The sequence below is a fragment of the Ornithorhynchus anatinus genome, chromosome 1 (assembly GCF_004115215.2).
Source record: "Ornithorhynchus anatinus isolate Pmale09 chromosome 1, mOrnAna1.pri.v4, whole genome shotgun sequence".
NCBI classification, from domain to species: Eukaryota; Metazoa; Chordata; class Mammalia; order Monotremata; family Ornithorhynchidae; genus Ornithorhynchus; species Ornithorhynchus anatinus.
The window spans coordinates 144269649-144289564 of NC_041728.1; the positions used below are offsets into that span (position 1 = coordinate 144269649).

General features: G+C 42.7%; 1 protein-coding gene across 4 annotated transcripts in view; it reads left to right on the forward strand.

Annotated features, from left to right (window-relative positions):
- PIK3CA (phosphatidylinositol-4,5-bisphosphate 3-kinase catalytic subunit alpha) overlaps positions 1-19916 on the forward strand; it is a 90855-nt gene that overhangs the window by 40412 nt on the left and 30527 nt on the right. For all 4 annotated transcript variants that reach the window (XM_029060127.1, XM_029060117.2, XM_007666408.4 and 1 more), the window contains 8 exons: positions 2925-3353; positions 3593-3802; positions 6209-6459; positions 6994-7239; positions 8179-8264; positions 15764-15869; positions 16265-16417; positions 16540-16674. In XM_029060127.1, coding sequence (XP_028915960.1) covers positions 3002-3353; positions 3593-3802; positions 6209-6459; positions 6994-7239; positions 8179-8264; positions 15764-15869; positions 16265-16417; positions 16540-16674 — 1539 coding nt within the window. In that variant the 5' untranslated portion in view covers positions 2925-3001. The remainder of the gene's footprint in view (positions 1-2924; positions 3354-3592; positions 3803-6208; positions 6460-6993; positions 7240-8178; positions 8265-15763; positions 15870-16264; positions 16418-16539; positions 16675-19916) is intronic.

The following is a 19916-nucleotide window of genomic DNA, read 5'->3' on the forward strand; positions in this document are numbered from 1 at the left end:
TATCAATTAAGATCCTTCCAAAACCCCTGGAGAAGTAACATGAAATCTCTTTAAATGGAACCTTTGTTAAAGTATTTCAGATCACAACCTCACAATATTATACGCATGAAGAGTCGAGGTATGATTATGAGTGTTTGCAGGAAGCTGCAGACGCAGAAATGTATTCTGCGGTAGTGGTTTTTCAATTTCAGGGAAGAATTTAGCCAACTTGGGTTGAATAGCGGCAGCCTTTTCTTAGAGCATTTTATAGCAGGCTGGTGTCTTCTGAACGCTAATGAACTCCTCTGCCCATCAGTGTTCAGTCACCCTTTTGTTTGTCTCCCACCATTAGATTGTGGACTCGAGGGCCTGGATTATGTGTTTTGTAACTGGTTTGTAGCTTCCAAACACTTGAGTAGGGTGCTTAACTCTCAGGAGCTCAATAAATGTTACCGGGTGATCCACTTCCTTGAGAATAAATGCAAGATTTTTAAATTCCAAGATTTTGGCTGGCAGCAGAGAAACCATAACTACTTCATCCATTTCGGCATCCTGCGATGATGCATTTGAACTGGCCAAGCTCAGTGAGGTCCTCGCTGGACAGTGATTCCTGTGAATAAGGTGCAGTTAAACTAGCCCTCCGACGGCTGCATCATCCACTTCGAAATTGCCACCTCCTTCGCTCAGTAATCCTTTTGGATGTCCGCTCAGGGGTCTTTTCGGTGATTTACAGCTGACACAACCCTTGGTCAGAATTTCTCCCAAGGTCCATTCACTGTAGGTTACTTAATTTCAGCCGAGGCGACGAGGACTTAAACGGTCTGCAGTGCCTAGGCGGAATATTGGGGGCCGTTGACTCTGCCGATCAAGGGCATTTATTGGGCACTCTCTGAGAGGTAGGAGCTTTAACGCAGTGGTCGGGAGACTTCAGGGGTATCAAGGATCTTATCAGATGGGGTAGACAAAGATTATTTACAGAGCATGGAATAGGTCATTGAACTCTATAGGTCGTTTTTCTGGACACTTGGATGTCGAGGTGACTCTACTTTAGGATTTACCTGTAACATTAAGGACACATAATCTATTTTATGGTAGTTCCGTTTTACTGTCCCAGGCGCTTAGTACAGTGACTCCTTCTGACTCCCAGGCCCGTGCTAATATTTATTAAACACTTGCTGAGGGCCACACACTGTAATAAGAGCAATATTTGCGGTATTCGTGAAGTCAGAGGACATGGCTTCTAGTCCTGGCTCTGCCATTTGTCTGCTGTGTGACCTTGGGTAAGTCACTTCACTTCTCTGTACCTCAGCTAGCTCATCTGTAAAATGGGGATTAAGACTGTGAGCCCTACGTGGGACAACCTGATAGCCGCAGCACTTAGAAAAGGGCTTGGCACATAGTAAGCGCTTACCAAATACCATCATTATTATTAGACAAAGATTATTTTCAGAACATGGGATAGGTTATTGAGCTGTATAGATTGTTTCTCTGGACAGTTGGATCTTGAGGTGGCCGTTCCTTAGAATTTACCTGTAACATTAAAGACAAATAATCTGTTTTACGATAGTTCTGCTGTACTTTCCCTATCACTTAGTACAATGTTGGTACACAGTGGAGGCTCAAAAAATACTGTTATTGGATAGGTGATGAGCTGTGAGAAATGAGGCAGTACTAGAAAGCCAGCTTTCCCCCAGATGGCTGTTGTGTCCCCTGGGCTTAGTTTTCTTGAATGTGTGACTTTTTGCAAGCATAGATATTCAATCCCTTTCAAACCTATTTTTATCCCAAATCGCCCACTATTGTTTCTATGCATTTTGAGTTTAGTCCTGCTCCGGCACTTAACAGTACCATCCAGGAAGTTCTGGGAGCAAATTTATAGGAATGATTCATGGTGGGTGGTGATCGTTTTCATTTTCCTCATCCTCATTTCACTGTCAACTGTATATTGAGCCACTCTTCTGTACTGATGTATGTAGATTATTCATGTGGAAAATGTAAAAATTCTTGCTGCCCAGGAATCTAAGGTATGAAGCCAATCCCTGATTTTTTTATTTGAGGTCTGAACCTAGGCAGAATTTCACTTTCCCTAAGTAAACCTGACTGCCAATTTTATCCCAACAAAGTGGACTTTTTATGAATAAATGTAAATTGAGCAGCCACATGGATTTCCATGGAAATGTCAACCTCTCGAAGGCAAAAATAAGGAAGCACAGTTGCCAGCCTGTTCTCGGAATGAATTAATTTTTCTTTCAGCTAATGCTCAATGGGAGTAGATTGAAAATAGCCTTCAAATATTTTTTTTTCTATTATCTGTGGATTTCACTTTCCTCCTCTTCCCACCATCCCTAGGAACATTCAGGAGTCACCAAGAGTAATATTATATTAGCTTTTCAAGGGTATTTTGTAGTTGGGGGGAATTAGCTGCAAGTAGATTATTGCATTTTCATTGTCTAGTGATGCAGATAGAAGATTGAAAGGATAGAGTGGCCTGAATGGAGAAGCATTTAAAAGGGCGGAAGCGATGCATATTTTATGGGCTAATGACCATTTTTTGACATCCATCAGGCTAAGTATTTCTTTTAGAACTTTTGAAAACATCAGAACGGGAAAGAAAGGGGAAATAGGTGAAGGTCCTTGGGCATTGTTATGTCTGTATCGTGAGATCCAGAGATAAGGCCCAGAATGTTGAGGGATGTAAACGGTTCTGTGCTGAACACATTCCAAGTGAACAGTCGAGACAGGGCTTCTGTGAAAGGCAGTTAAGCTATTTCAGACAGGACCATCCCGGTTCTCGGAAATGTGTACAGTTTTCCTCAGACTCCCCAGGAAAATTTCAGGAATCCAAGACTGACCCAGTAAAATGGGGACAAGTGACCAATTGAATTATGATAAATGTGCTTCACGGGTGCTTTATTCTAAGTGTGTGTTTCCTATCTTTAATTTAGGTCTCCCCTTTGTGTCAACAGCACATTTAGTGGCTTGAAGTATTTTTTATTGTGAAGCTACCATCATATTTTGAACAATGCCTCCAAGACCATCATCAGGTGAACTATGGGGCATCCACTTGATGCCCCCAAGAATCATAGTAGAATGTCTACTACCAAATGGAATGATAGTGACTTTAGAATGCCTCCGTGAGGCTACATTAGTAACTATTAAACATGAACTCTTTAAAGAAGCAAGAAAGTACCCCCTTCATCAACTCCTTCAAGATGAATCTTCTTACATTTTCGTAAGTGTTACCCAAGAAGCAGAAAGAGAAGAATTTTTTGATGAAACGCGACGCCTTTGTGACCTACGGCTTTTTCAACCTTTCCTCAAAGTCATTGAACCAGTGGGCAACCGAGAAGAAAAGATCCTCAATCGAGAAATTGGTAAGAGACGTTTGTAATTAGATTTCTTACCCTCCAGGAGCTTTTTCTTTATGCAGAGCGTGCAGGAGTACCCTTAAAGAGGGTCAGTAGTTCGCTTCTCAAGTCAGAATTTTTCTGAAGACGAGCATGAAGGGAGGGGTTAAAAAACAAACGGAAAATAAACGTTTATTCGGTGAAATGTGCTTATCTCTTTTGGTACGTGCCGAGTTGAAGAAAAGGTGGATTTTGTACTTTTTCAGGTTTCGCAATTGGAATGCCCGTCTGTGAATTTGACATGGTCAAGGATCCAGAAGTACAGGACTTTCGAAGAAATATTCTTAATGTTTGTAAAGAAGCTGTGGATCTTCGAGATGTTAACGCACCCCATAGTAGAGCATTGTATGTCTATCCTCCAAATGTAGAGTCGTCACCTGAACTGCCAAAGCACATATATAATAAACTAGATAAAGGTGAGAACAACATATGTGGAAGCGGGAGGCTTTTGATGCATTTAACTTGATCGTCAGAGTGAGGTTGAAGTAGCTTTGATTGTGGGGAGGCCAAATTCAGCTCTTTTTTGGAATGATCGATCTCTTCTCAGAGTACATTGATCAGAGAGTGAAAATCAATTTGTTTGCATAAACTGATAGGTTGGTTTTTTTTCAGGTTCAAACTCGGGAGAGTGGGGTGGTGCTTCCAGGGGAAGGAACTACTCGTTTAAAAACACAGTCCAAGAGGAGGGTTGGGGGAGCAGGTCACAGGGGGAAGAAACGGGAAGTGGTAGGAAGGAGCAAAAAAAAACCCATACAGAGCCGGCCGGGGAACTCACTCTACCATCTCAGCTCCAACCTTTCTTCCGTCTGGCTATCGGCCTGGAGAAGTGGTGCGGCCTAGTGGAAAGAACACGGGCCTGGAAGTCAGAAGACCTGGCTCCCCTACTTGTGTGACTTAACTTCTCTATGCCTCAGTCACCTCATCTGTAAAATGGGAATTAAGTCCTACTCTCTCCTAGTTAAACTGATGGATCACGAGTATCAATCATTTAGTCTTATTTACTGAGCGCTTACCGTGTGCAGAGCACTGTTCTAAGCGCTTGGGAGAGTACAGTATAATAAACAGATTTCCTGCCCACGAAGAGCTTACGGTCTTAAGGGGGAGTATCATCTCTCTTACACTGTGAATCCCATGTGGGACATGGACTGCATCCAACCTGATTAACCTGTGGTCAGTACAGTGCTTAGCACATAGTAAACACTTGACAAATACCATAATTACTGTTATCCCACAACCGTAGCTGTCACTGTGATTTATCACCTCCTCCCACATTCTGACTCTCACTTTCCCTGTGTATCGTTTTCCTGTAGGCTCTGCATATATCAATCACCGAGTGGCATTTATTAAGCGCTTACTACGCACAGAGCACTGTCTTGCGCACTTGGAAGAGCACAGCAGAATTAGCAGGAACGTTCCCTCCCCATAATGAGTGTACAGTCTAGAGTTAACCAGTCGAGTTTCAGTCGAGTTTAGAATCTATGTTAGAGGTGAGCACCTACTTCGCAGGAAGGTGGAGGCAGGCAGAGGTGCCCCGGGCCAAATGAGGAGTTACTCTGTGGTCCCAGAATTTAGTCAGGAAGTGGCACTGAGGTTGAGACTGGAAGCAGCTGTTCTCACCGGACAAAAATGGGGAAGCGGGTATGGAGCCCACGGGACTACACCTCCTCAGCCACCAAAATGGCCTCCTTGTCCCCTAGCAACTTGGTAGAGCCAACTCAAGACAGTGAGTAAGATACCAAGATAGTCCAACCCAAGAATATCCCTCTGAATCTTGGGTAGGTTCACATTTCCCCAAGACATTTTGGATTCCCCCAAGTACAGGGCCCTGCACGCAGTAAGCACACAGTAAATGCGATTGATTTAAAAAATTAGAATCAGTAATCATATTTTTATAGTCTTGGTTAAGCACTTACTATGTGTCAGACCCTGTTCTAAGTGCTGGGGTAGATACAAGTTAATTAGGTTGGCCACTGTCCCTGGCCCACATGGGACTCGCAAGTCCAAGTAGGAGAGAGAAGAAGAGAATGGAGGCACAGAGAAGAGTGACTTAACCAAGGTCACACTGCAAACAGTTGGCAGAGTCAGGATTAGAACCCAGGTTCTCTGGCTCCCAGGCCTGTTCTCTTCCACCGGGCCACGCTGCTTTTACTTGTAATGAGTGCAAAGTTAATATAAATGTCCAAACGTCTTAAAAATCTACACTTTTTCAGTGTCATTTCTTATTCGAGTGAATATTTGTATTCAAGAACCTATGTAAATCAAAAATTCTGTAGTTTGAACTGTTCTTTCCCCACCAGATTCTACATTTCTTGGGACAGGGATCATATCTACTAATTCTTTGGTACTCTACCAATTGCTTGTAATGACGTTCTGCATACATTAGGTGTTTAGTAAATGCCAGGCAGTATCTTAGAATTCTGCTCCAATGTTATTAAAAAAATTTAATAAATGTGGGTAGCTCACATCCCGACCAAAGTGCACAAACCTCAAATTTTATTCTTCTTATAATGACCTCCATTATTGATAGGAAATCATTTTTGTGAACAAAAAGAAAACACACTAATCCCAAACATGGAATATTTTTGAACGTTTATGCAAGTTACATTTGCAAACCTACCAGAGATCCTCATTCACTCTCACTTTGGTACAGATTAGGAAATGGAGATGCAGGATTTGTTTATGGATTCCTTTTTTTCTTTCCTTGAGTCATTTAGATGGTAAATAATTTACAGGCGTAATTGGATTACTTTGGAGACTTGTCTCTTCAAAAATAAAGTACGGATCATTACATGCCTATCTGACAGTGTTTCATGTTGTTACAGGACAAATAATAGTGGTGATTTGGGTGATAGTGTCTCCAAATAATGACAAGCAGAAATACACCTTAAAAATCAACCACGATTGTGTGCCCGAACAAGTGATAGCTGAAGCGATTAGGAAAAAAACACGAAGTATGCTGCTGTCATCTGAACAACTGAAACTCTGTGTCTTGGAATATCAGGGCAAATATATTTTAAAAGTATGTGGATGTGACGAATACTTACTCGAAAAGTATCCCCTGAGTCAATATAAGGTGAGTTATTTGTTTTGTGATGAGGATATCTATAAAAACAATTGGGAAAACTCAACTCTTAGAAAAGTTCTATTTGAAAAGGTGCTTTGTTGTTTCTTAGAATAAAGTAGCTGGAATTTAAAAAAAAAACCAACATCACTAGCAAATTTACCTAATCTCCTTTGCCCTTTAACTTCAGAGACTGAAAATGTTAAAACCACACAAACTGTGGGTGTGAGTTTAAGTGCTGTCTTTTCATTTTGCATGCGGGGATATTTAGGTGATAGATTTGTGTGCTGGGGTGGGACGGGAGGATAGGGGGTGGGGTCAGGTTTCAAAGGGCCAACATTTGGGGGTTTTTCAGAAAGACCACAAGCTCTCATCGCTTGTCCAAAATTAAGCATCGCCTCCGTGACCTCCGTGGAGTTTGGTGTCTATGGGTGTGAGAACAGTTTAGTAAATTCTTCGTGTACTACATTTTGGCATTGTTTCTAAAGGAAAAGTGTATTAAAAAAAAACCCTTTCCCCCTCCCCACTCCTCCCAATCTCTTGCAGTATATAAGAAGCTGTATAATGCTTGGTCGGATGCCCAATTTGATGTTAATGGCTAAAGAAAGCCTTTATACCCAGCTGCCATTGGATACTTTTACAATGCCATCTTATTCCAGACGCATCTCCACAGCAACACCATATATGAATGGAGAAGCTTCAGCAAAATCTCTTTGGGTCATTAACAGTGCATTACGAATAAAGATTCTGTGTGCAACCTATGTAAATGTAAATATTCGAGACATTGACAAGGTAAAGTCTAGCGCTGCTTCCTAAACCTCAGTATTTTAAGTAGGGCCAATTTTCTATTTTACATCTGCACTAAAAATGCCCTGGTTTTCAACAGCCCAGGTGTGTGTTCTACTGCTGGTAAGGAGAGTGGAAGTTCTTTATCGCATATCGAGAGATAGGGTCCCACCTCCGCATTCGACAGAGGTTAAAGTTGAAAGTGTTATTAGATGGGCGTGATGAAACTGACAGTTGATGGACCGATCTGTGGTCAAAATCTCTTTCAGTGCCATATTTTTGACTGCCCGTAGTCAAAAGCCACGGTCAATACAACGCTGCCAAAAGGTGGCAAATTTAAGAGGCCTGAATGGCAACATTTCCCCATTGACTTCAGGGGACATGATTAAGGCTTCTCATAGCCAGCTTTGCGGTGTTCCAGACAGCAAAAAAAGGGGCTTGTACTGCATTACTTGTGTGTTTTTCACGTATTTATTTGGGTGTAGTTGCAGAGAAACACAAGACGTTATATCATCTGGCATCAAAGCCCCTGCAAATTCAATATTTCAGTTCATTCTCCCAAAATTGTTAGAACTAAAAAACAGAAAAATCCCAGCCTTTGGGTTTAGTCATGGAGAAGTAGCGTCCCTAGGTATTAATAATAATATAGCATTCATGTAGCAGATTCCTTTTTAAAATAGTACAGTGCCTACACTCTAAGAAGTAACCTTACCTTCAGCACCCTCATTTCCTTGATTCATTCAAAGCCAGGTCAGTTGTCTCAAGCCTTGATGCGATTCCATCACCCCCATTTTTGTGGACGGGGAAGGAAGTAGAACTTGAATGAAAGCTTTCAAACGTGATATGGGAGAAAGTTTCGGCCAAAAGTATTTTGTATTGAGAACTGGGTATGTTAATCAAATGAGCTATTACTTCTGTACTATTTCAACCTTTAACTGTTTGCAGATTTACGTTCGAACGGGTATCTACCATGGAGGAGAACCATTATGTGACAATGTAAATACTCAGAGGGTCCCTTGTTCCAATCCCAGGTAAAACATTATATTCTCTTTCCAGGTGTCACTCGTGTACTCATTACTTTGCACAGCAATTCTAGAATCTTGAAATCTTTAGCTTTAATCAGTCGTATAAATAACTGGGTCCTTCGTGCTCGGGCAGCAACACCTTTCTGTAAGGTAACTCTTAAGGACAGCGATGTTAAGGACAGCGATGGTATTAATACCTTCTCCTCTCTTATGGATTTTGTAGAGAGTAGGATTTCTTTGCCTTGTCCCTTTAAGTTAGCCAAAGGGAGGTAAAGGAAGAGGAATCCTCCCCATAAACTTAGTGTCTTGCTGGAAGTGAAATTTATGTACTCCCTTTCCCCACTGCCCTATCCCCAATTCTGGTAAGGAGAAAGAAATTGATCAGTTAATCGATCACTCTTTGATTCTACCATCCTTCGAAGCAGTGTCACAAGCGGAGGTCTCCCTCTTCCTACCCTCTGCTCCTGCGCCTCAAACCCCATCCCTTTGCACCTTATCAAAACACTTGCCTCCTTCCTTCTTCACTCCCTGACCTCTGTCTTCAACCACACTAGCTCTCCAGTGGCTCCTTCCCCACTGCTTACAAACATGCCCATGTCTCCCCTATCCAAAAAAAAAAAAAAACCCAAAACCCTCCCTTGTCCCCACTGCACCTTCCAGTTATCACCCCATCTCCCTCTCATCTTTCCTTGCCAGACTCATCAGACAAGTTGTTTACATCTGCTGTCCCCGTTCGTCTCTTCCAAAATCTCTCCTTGACCCCCTCTAATTTGGTTTCCACCTCTTCAATTCTATGCAACCACCCTTTCTAAAGTCACTATTGACCTCTACTCCATCCTGATCCTTCTCAAACTCTCAGCTACCTCTGACTTATGAACCATCCCCTTCTCCTGAATGTGTAATCCAACTTTGGCTTCAGTGACACTGTCCTCTCCTGGTTCTCCAGTTTCTCTGGCCACTCTTTCTCAATCTTTCTCTGGCTTCTTCTCTGTCTCCCACTTCCTAATTCTGGGGATCCTTCGAGGCTCACTTCTGGGTCCCCTTTTATTCTCCATCTGCACCCATTCCCTTGGAGAACTCGTTTGTTGCCCTGGCACTTGAAGCCATGACTAAACAGATGATTCCCAAATCTAGGCAGCGTGGTCTAGTGTATAGAACACGGGCCTGGGAGTCACAGGCACCAGGGTTCTAATTCCGGCTCCTCCACATGTCTGCAGTGTGACCTTGGGCAAAAGTTCTTTAACTTTTGTGCCGCAGTTACCTCATCTGAAAAATGGAGGTTTTACTGTGAGCCCCATGGGGAACCTGGATGGTATCCAAACTGATTAGCTTGTACCCAACCCAGTGCAGAGTATACTGCCTGACACATAGTAAACAAATACCATAAAAAAATTCTGTCTCTGTAGCCCTGACCTCTCTCCTTCGTAGTCTCAAATTTCCACTTGCCTTCAGGACATGTCTACTTGGATGTCCCTCAAATGTAACTCCTTATCATCCCACCCAGACCCTGTCCTCCCCCTGACTTTCCCGCTGCTGAACACCACCACCATTCTCCCTGTCTCCTGTGCTAACCTTGGTGGTACCCTCAACTCATCTCCCTCATTCAACCCACATATTCAGTTTGTCACCGAATCCTGTTGGTCGACCTTTCCGCCATCTCTAAAATCTGCCCTTTCCCCTCTATCCAAATTGCTACTATTTTGATCTTCAACGCACTTTTACTGCCCTTCCTTGATTGCTGCATCACCCTCCTTGCTGACATCTCTGCCTCCTGCCTCTCCCCACTCCAGTCCTTACTTCACTTTGCTGCCCAGGTCATTTTTCTAAAAATGCGTTAAGTCCTTGTCTCCCCACTCTACTGAATCCTCCAATAGGTGCCCATCCATCTGCAAAACAACTCCTTACAACAGCTTTAAGGCATCCCGTCAGCTCTCCCCCTTCTAGATGATGATGGTGACGATGACAGTATTTAAGTGCTTACTATGTGCCAAGCACTGTTCTGAGCACTGGGGTAGATACAGGTTAATCAGGTTGTTCCATGCAGGGCTAACGGTCTTCATCCCCATTTTACAGATGAGGGAACTGAGGCACAGTGAAGTGACTTGCCCAAGGTCACAGCTGACAGGTGGCAGAGCCGGGATTAGAACCCATGACCTCTGATTCCTAAGCCCAGTCTCTTTCCACTGAGCCACGCTGCTTCGCTATCTACTGCAACCCCACTCTAGTGCTAAGCCCACCTACTATACCCTTATCTCTTTTTGCCTCACCACCGACTCCTTTCCCACATCCTTCCTCCCCGGCCCAAAACTCCCTCCCAGTTCATATCTGACAGTCCACCACTCTCCCCACATTTAAAGCCCTTCTAAAATCACACCTCCTTCAAAAAGCCTTTCCTAACTAAACCTTCATTTCCCCAGTGCACTTTGATCTACCCCTTAAGCACTTGACACTCAGTGCTCTATGCAGTGCTTGACAAAGCCCCACAGGACTTTTGTAACACCCATTTCTCTCAACTGTAATTTTTTTTGAATGTGTGTGTGTGTCCCCCTCTATTCGGTGAGCTCCTTGGAGGCAGGGATTCTGTCTACCAACTCTAATTGCACTCTTCCAAATGTCTTAGAGTGTGAGACACACAGTTAAGCGCTTGGTAAATATCACTGATTGCTTGAGTGATCTAAAGTTCCTAGAATACTAGCTGAGCAGCTCACTGGCTCTCTTGGATTGAACAGAGCACCATTGGCCATGCACCCGTTTTTCATCCCACTCTTCAAAATTTTTAGACTGTGAGCCCATTGTTGGGCAGGGATCGTCTCTATCTGTTGCCAAGTGGTACATTCCAAGCGCTTAGTACAGTGCTTTGCACACAGTAAATGTTCAATAAATGCGATTGACTAAATGGCGCAGCATTGGAACCCTCAAACATGAGAAGAGCTTCCTGTGTATTTCTGCATTAAAAAATAGGAAGTTAAAACATTTTTATTTTCCTGTCATGTGAATCAGTATTTTTTTGGATGATTAAATTTCACTGTGCACATTCTCTGTAAAGCGTGATTAGATGTTAGATAATTCAGCCCCAAATCTAACTGTAAATATGTATAGTTAAACACAATTGTGCACATCTAAGAATTGTGATACAGCTTTACTACAGAGCTGATGATAGAGTTAGGCTGAAATAATATGTAGCGCTAATGGGATGACCGTCATCGTAACAATTGCTTTATCCCCTTGTTTTCAAGAGAATCATGAACGAGATGTAAAGAAAAGAGCCCCCAGTACTGACAGGAACCAGTGTTGCTATTCAAAATTCAAACTCAGTTTATATCGTCATATAAACTGGGCAGATTTTTCTCTAATAATCTCCTACCTCATAACATAGCAACCGTTCTGAGGGGAGAAATTTCCACCTCCTTCCTCTCTGTGTTGGACTGCTCGAAGGCCACTTCTTCACTTAAAAGAAATTAGTTAGTCCAACAAATGGTTCCATCAAGAGGCTGCTGAAGTGGGGACCTAATGCATTTTCTACTTTTCTCTCAGCAATTAACGTTGACAACCCTTATCTCCAATGTAATCAGAAGCGGTCCAGGAAATGTCTTAAAAGGAAGCAGTGGGGAAGAAAGAAAAGTGTATAGGAGAGAAAATAGATATTTCTGTCCTAGTAGTCTGGATAGTTTACATTATCTTTTCAATTATATCGATTGTACACCTACTTTGTGTAGGGCACTAGGGAGAATACAGTTTAATTAAGACACAGTCCCTATTCTCAAAGTTATTGGAGGAGGAAATGGAAGGGAAGTAGACCTAAATTATATGCATACAATAGGACCAGGAGACAAATTGTACATAGAATTGGTAGGTGTAAAAGTCTGGAAAACCTGAAGTAAATGGAGTACAAACATTAGTAAAATATGCATGAGTTAACAGAGACTATATACATAAATTCTGCTGTGGGTGGTGGTGGGGAGAAAAGCGCAACCATGAGTTGTTTTCTCAGGGAGGTGGATTGTGAGGATGGTTGGTTGGGGTCACATTTTACTATTTTATTGGAAGAGTTCTAGTCAGCCCAGCGTGGCTCAGTGGAAAGAGCACGGGCTTGGGAGTCAGAGATCATGGGTTTGAATCCTGGCTCTGCCACTTGTCATCTGTGTCACTCTGGGCAAGTCACTTAACTTCTCTATGACTCAGTTACCTCATCTGTCAAATGAGGATGAAGATTGGGAGCCTCTCGTGGGACAACCTGATGACCCTGTATCTACCCCAGCGCTTAGAACAGTGCTCTGCACATAGTAAGCACTTAACAAATACCAACAGTATTAAATTTACACCTTGTTAAATCAAATATGGTAGTAATAAAAACAGTTTGGGGGTTTTCTGAGCAAAAGTGACCTTTAAAGATTTAAGCTTTTGTAATTTGCTGTGCCAATAAAATAGCATTTTTCTGGTATATAGGAGTCGACCGAGAAGAGAGAAGCAGCGTAGCCTAGTGGAAAGTGGCCGGGCCTGGGAGTCAGAGGACCTGGGTTCTAATCCTGGCTCCTGCTGGGTGACTTTGTCAAGTTACTTCACTTCTCTGTTCCTCATTTACCTCTCCTGTAAAATGGAGATTAAATTTTACTCCCTCTTAACGTACACCATGAAGCCCCTGTGGGACAGAATGTGTTGAATGTGATTATCTTGGGTCTACCCCAGTGTTTAGTACAGTGCTTGGTGCATAGTAAGTGCTTAATAAGCACTATAAAGAAAAAAAAAGTCAATCGATGGTATTTGAGTGCTTGTTGTGTGCCCAGAACTGTACTAAGATCTTGGGAAAGTAAAATAAAACAGAGTTGGTAGACGCGATCCCCGCCCCGCCCCATAGTTTACTGTCTGCCCGGGAAAAGAGTCTGGTTATCTTGGCTATATTTCCTGAAGTACCTGAAAGAATCTAACAGTGTTGAGGGGGGAGAAACTAGCTCAATAATCCAAGATTGGAAATATTCTATTTTTGATTATCCTTCAATACAGAAGTTTTCAATGAAGGATGAAATCCCCTGAGCCAGTATAGCATTAGGGGATTTAACCATTTCATTTTTACATGCAACCCAGTTTCACTGAAAAGCAAAAACAGACTCTGTTCAGGAAATGGTTTGGAAGCATTTAAGAGGTAACCGTAGTAGCTCTAATAATTTCTTACCCTGAATCTTGAGTGTATGCTCGAACTATGAATATGAGGCAATTAAAAATATTCCATCCTCGCCTTCCCCTCTTCCAGCCGTCTCAACTCCCTCCAACTGGGTAAAGCATTTTAGATAGCCTCCACTCCTGTTATAAGAAAGTGAAAAATATTTTCTTTGCAATATGAACTACTATAGAGTTTCTAAAAAAAGTTAATTTCTTTTATGCTATTTGGTAAGTACTACTACTAATAATAATGTTGGTATTTGTTAAGCACTTACTTTGTGCAGAGCACTGTTCTAAGCGCTGGGGTATACAGGGTAATCAGGTTGTCCCACATGAGGCTCACAGTCTTAATCCCCATTTTACAGATGAGGTAACTGAGGCACAGAGAAGTGAAGTGACTTGCCCACAGTCACACAGCTGACAAGTGGCAGAGCCGGGATTCGAACCCATGACCTCGGACTCGCAAGCCAGTGCTCTTTTCACTGAGCCACGCTGCTTCTCTAAGTCGAGTGGAGTATTAAACGCTGGGGTAGATATAAACTGATCAAGTTGGACACAATCAATGCCCTACTTGGGACTCTTGGTGACTTACCCAAGGTCACACAGCAGCTAGGTGGTGGAGCTGGGATTAGAACCCACGACCTTCTGACTCCCAGGCCCGTGCTTTTACCACTAGGCCAAGCTGCTCTCATTAAATCTCATTTAATCTCTGATTAAACTGTATGTCCAGAAATTGTATTACTACCTGGCGCTTATAAAGGCGTAGCATGTCATCCTTTCCACTGCAAAGTGTCTCTCTCTGTCTTGTGCAGATTCTTATTGTTGGTGTGTTCATGGGTTCACCTCGGAAGTTCTTATTTTTAAGCAATGTTTGCCCATGTGAACCTACCGATAGGCACGGTGATAAAAGGAAAAGATAGTGGATATTTTATCCACTGTTAATCTAAATTCTGTAAACATTAGATCAGGTAGTTCTTATTTAACATTACACTTTTTATGACATAACTAGATTGATAAGTCAAATCATCTTGCGTATTTGCAAATATACTTCTTTCAGTTTAGTTTTACTTGCTTCTTGGTATTAGATTTGTGTAGATGTGTAATTTAAGTAGAATTCAAATTGATATAACCAAGAAAATATTTGATAAGGATATTTGTTCAGCAAATGGATTTTTAAATATTATAATATGCGTACATATAAATCATTTAAGTAACGTGATCTGTAATATCTTTATTTGTAACTTTTAGATTGGTAACAATCTCTCTGTGGGAAAATACTGAAAATTTCTTTGTTTGGTCTTTCAGTGTATTTCTGAAAAATTGTAAAAGTTGAGTTTTTTCTATCAGCCTTTTCTCTTTCATTTCTTTGGTTCAGTCTTTCATGTGGTCCACACTATTTTGAGATGAGAGAGAGACCGTGTATATGTGTTATTTCTGAATGATAGTGTACAGACTATCATTAATTTCTGACATTTAAGTGCATAGGGCGTGCCTTCCACATCACTAAGTGCCGGGGAAGGTTTCAAGAATATTGAATCAGGCACATTCCCTGTCCAATAGTGGCATGCTCACTTTTATACTGGCATGCTCCGTCTTTTAGACGGACAGAAAACAGACATATGGGGAGAGAAAGTAACAGAGTAAAATCAGGTAAATAAATCAACCCTCAGAGCTACCAAAAACGTCACAGTTCATCTGGGCTCATTTCTCCGGTCAAGGCCACCTCATCACACTCTTATAAAATTGACATGGCTGGCTTCTTCCCACTGTGCTCAGTCAGCAGCACAGTGTAGTCTAGTGGATAGAGCCCAGCTCTGGCCAAGGACCTGTGTTCTCATCCCGGCTCTGCCATGTACCTGCTGTGTGACCTTGAGCAAGTCACTTCCCTGTGCTTCAGTTCCCTCTTCTGCAGATGAGAAAGGAGATTCAGTCCCTGTTCTAGCTCCTACTTAGACCGGAAGCCTCTCGAGGGGGACTTGATGTTCGTGTATGTATCCCAGCATTTAGTACAGAGCTTGACACATAGTAGCCGCTTAACAAATACCACAGTCATCATCATTATTATAGTGATGGTATTTATTGAGCGCTTACTTTGTGTAGAACACCGAACTGAGCGCTTGGAGTTTACAAGTTCGTGAGGAGGAGAGAGGCTCTTTGAGGCCAGGGTGGACGGAGAGGGAGGGGAAGGAGTCGGCGCTTCCCGGTAGATTCTGAGTTCGTATAAGAGTAGCAAAAATCTGATACGGTTGGTGCGGTGGAAAGAATAGATCACATTTTTCTCGTTTCATTTATTAGCTCTCCGTGCGTAAATATCCCGTTATTTTTAACCACTCTCTTTAATTCCATAGATGGAATGAATGGCTGATGTATGACATGTACATTCCTGATCTTCCACGTGCTGCTCGGCTTTGCCTTTCCATTTGTTCCGTTAAAGGCAGAAAGGGTGCAAAAGAGGTAAAATCCTTATGTAAGAATGAATATTTTTTTCATTTTAAACGCCCAGTGTACCACTGACCTATATTTTAGTTACAGGATGTAGTGCGCAGCAGAACTGTAAAAATAAATTATCTATTTGTGTTTCCTGAGTTATTTGAAATGTGACCGTTTTTTTCCAGATCCCCTTAAAAATAGCCATCACCATCTCATTTGTGTGTGTAATGCCTATCTGAGGGCGATATGAACTGCTTTCTTAAGTTCCATTTAAAATACCTAATTTAAAATTGGTGGAAATAAGAACATTCGCATTGGTGCCTACAGTTGATAGTGTTGTACTTCTTGATTCTTGCATTTATTTCAAGGTATTTCTTGCTAAACTCAAGCTGTATTTGTGGGTATTCTTTTCTTCTAAGGAACACTGCCCTTTGGCTTGGGGAAATATCAATTTATTTGATTATACCGACACCCTCGTATCTGGGAAAATGGCTCTGAATCTGTGGCCAGTGCCTCATGGATTGGAAGACTTGCTCAACCCTATTGGTGTGACTGGCTCAAATCCAAATAAGGTGAACTGAGCATTTGGATATCGGCATTTTGTTACGAAAAGGAATGTATTGTTTTTCCTGTTTTCGTTGTGTTGTGTAATGAGGCCAAACCATAAGTAATTAATAGCTCATCTTTGCTTTAGGAAACTCCATGCTTAGAGCTGGAATTTGACTGGTTCAGCAGCCCTGTGAAGTTTCCAGATATGACAGTAATTGAAGAGCATGCTAATTGGACTGTATCCCGAGAACTGGGATTTAATTACTCCCATGCTGGACTGGTAAGGAACTGTAGTTTTATCTTGGCTTGAGTGAAACTGAAAACTATGGTTGAGTAAGTGGATGTGATTTCCAGTCAATCAGTCGCATTTATCGAGTGCTTCTCTGTGCAGAGCACCGTACCGAACACTTGGGGAGGGTACGGTTCATAGACAGGATCCCTGCCTTCAGAGATCTTAGTCTCGTGGGCAAGATGGATATTAAAACAAATTATCAGAAGGGGAAGCAACAGACTATAAGGATGTGTACGCGAGTGCTCTGCGGGGAGGGAAGGGTGAGTACGTATGCTCATCAGTGCTTAGGGGTGTGACTAAATGCAAGGAGAAGGTAGTAGAAAGGGAAAATGGACTGACAGGCGGATGAGAGCTTAGTCAGGGAAGACTTCCTGGAAAAGAGAGGATTTCCCTAGGGCTTTGAAGATAGGGAGAATGATAGTCTTTCATATGAGGTGGGAAGGAGTTTGAGGCGGGGGCTGTGTGAACAAGGGGTCGATGGAGAGAGATGAGATAGGCCCAGCGAGAAGATTGGTGTTAGAGGTGTTAGAGGAGAGAAGTGTGCAGTCTGGATTTTAAGGGGAAGAAGCAAGGCTAGGTGGGGAGAGAGTTTTAATGCTTTAATCAGGTGAGGAGTTGCTGTTTAATGCAGAGATGGTGGGCAACCTAAGTAGGTTTTTGAGGAAGGGGAGGGTGTGTGCTGAGCAATTTTTTTTTGTTTGTTTTTAGAAAAATGATCTGGGCAGCAGAGCGAAGTATGAACGGGAGGGGGGAGATGCTGGAGGTAGGGAGGTCTGAGAGATGGGAAGGAAGGTGGTGTTTTCAACAGGGAAGGTGCTTGGAGAGGGTTTGCATAGGAAGATGAGGAGTTGTGTTTTGGACCTTTTAAGTTGGAGGGGTTGTCGAGACATCCTGGTGGATGGTGGAGATGCCCTGAGGGCAAGAGGAATGTATGATAGAGTGAATGGGTAGGCATGGGAATTGTCCATGTAAAAATGGTAATTGAAGACATGGCAATGAATCAGATTCTCCAAGAGAGCAAGAAAAGAGAATAATAATAATAATGTTGGTATTTGTTAAGCGCTTACTATATGCAGAGCACTGTTCTAAGCGCTGGGGTAGATAGAGGGTAATCAGGTTGTCCCATGTGAGGCTCACAGTTAATCCCCATTTTACAGATGAGGCCACTGAGGCCCAGAGAAGTTAAGTGACTTGCCCACAGTCACACAGCTGACAAGTGGCAGAGCTGGGATTCGAACCCATGACCTCTGACTCCCAAGCCCCGGCTCTTTCCACTGAGCCATGCTGCTTCTCATAAGGGACTCAGTACTGAGGGACCTCCACAATTTGGGAGTTGGAGGGAGAGGTGGCGAAAGAGACCGAGAAGTCTCAGCCGGAGAGGACATTGTCAGTGAAACCAAGGTTATGTAGTGTTTCCAGGAGAAGGGGATGTCACAAGGTCATGGGTTCTAATCCCAGCTCCACCACTTGTCTGCTGTGTGACCTTGGTCAAATGACTTCCCTTCTCTGTGCCTCAGTGACCGCATCTGTAGAATGGGGATTGAGATTGTGAGTCCCTTGTGAGACAGGGACTGTGTCCAACCCGATTTGTTCATATCCACCACAGCGCTTAGTACAGTGCCTGGGACGTAGTAAGCACTTAACAAATACCACGATTATTATTATTATTAATAAATAGCAGACGACGTAGATATTTTGTACAGAAAGGCCTTCGGAGTAGGCATCGGATATGGTTAAATACACAGTTGGTGTCACTGTCAGTTGCAGGACAACTATTTTAATCCAATAAGGATGTTGGTCGTTTATCAGAAAGTCCTGAGCAGGCATGAGGAGATTAGAGGTTGGCACTTAGGAAGTGCTTAGTCAATTACACTTTTATTATTATCGTTTCTGACCGACCGGCATCCAACTTCACAAACATCTAGAGAGAGCCCATCTGAAGAGGTTTGGGGAAGAGGCAGCAGGGGAACCGGAGAGAAATCTGGCAGTGGGGAGAGCTGAGGAGAGGCTGGCAAAGCTCCCCAGAATTAAGTCTCCCCCAGCCCTTCTGCACCACCCCTCCCTGTAGCCAGCTTCCTCGAGGTGCCTTGGCAACTAACGGCCCGGTCTTAATTTTCCTTCTTATCAGTGCAAAATATTTGCAAGTAAATCTTGGGAAGTTAAATAAGATATGAAGGTCATAAACATGCAGACTTCAGTGTCTCCTCAAGGGAAAATACTGAAAGGCAGATCAAATGATAAGGTTGCCTGAGTGAAGATGGCTATACATTAGAGAAGCAGCGTGGCTCAGTGGAAAGAGCACGGGCTTGGGAGTCAGACGTCATGGGTTCGAATCCTGGCTCTGCCACTTGTCAGCTATGTGACTGTGGGCAAGTCACTTCACTTCTCTGTGCCTCAGTTACCTCATCTGTAAAATGGGGATTAAGACTGTGAACCTCATGTGGGACAATCTGATTACCCTGTATCTACCCCAGTGCTTAGAACAGTGCTCTGCACATAGTAAGCGCTTAACAAATACCAACATTATTATTATTACATTTATAAGAGAGCGTGGGCTTGGGAGTCAGAGGATGTGGGTTCTAGTCCCGACTCCGCCAGCTGTCTGCTGTGGGACCGTGGGCAGGCCACTTAACTTCTCTGTGCTTCAGTTACCTCATCTGTAAAATGGGAATTAAGACTGCAAGCCCCACGTGGGGCATCTTGATTACCTCTTGTCTGTCCCAGTGCTTAGAATCGTGCTTGGCCCGTAGTAAGCTCTTAACAAATGCCATCATTATTACATTTATGGCTTAATTAATCCAAAATTTATCTTAAATTGAGAGAAGCAGTGTGGCTTAATGGAAAGAGCCCGGGCTTGGGAGTCAGAAGTCGTGGGTTCTAATCCTGGCTTTGCCACTTCTCAGCTGTGCAACTTTGGGCAAGTCACTTCACTTCTCCGTGCCACAGTTACCTCATCTGTAAAATGGGGATTAAGACTGTGAGCCCCATGTGGGACAATCTGATAACCTTGTATTTACCCCAGGGCTTAGAACAGTGCTTGGCACATAGTAAGCGCTTAATAAATACCATCATTACTATTATTCTTATTTGTCTTGTTGATTTCCTCCTATGTCTGCACAATTTACATTCAATCCAACTGTTGATGGGATTTCACCTTAGTCTAAAGTTTGTTTTTACAGCACCTATGTATCTTTTAATTATATATTATAAATCACGTTTTTATATTTCTG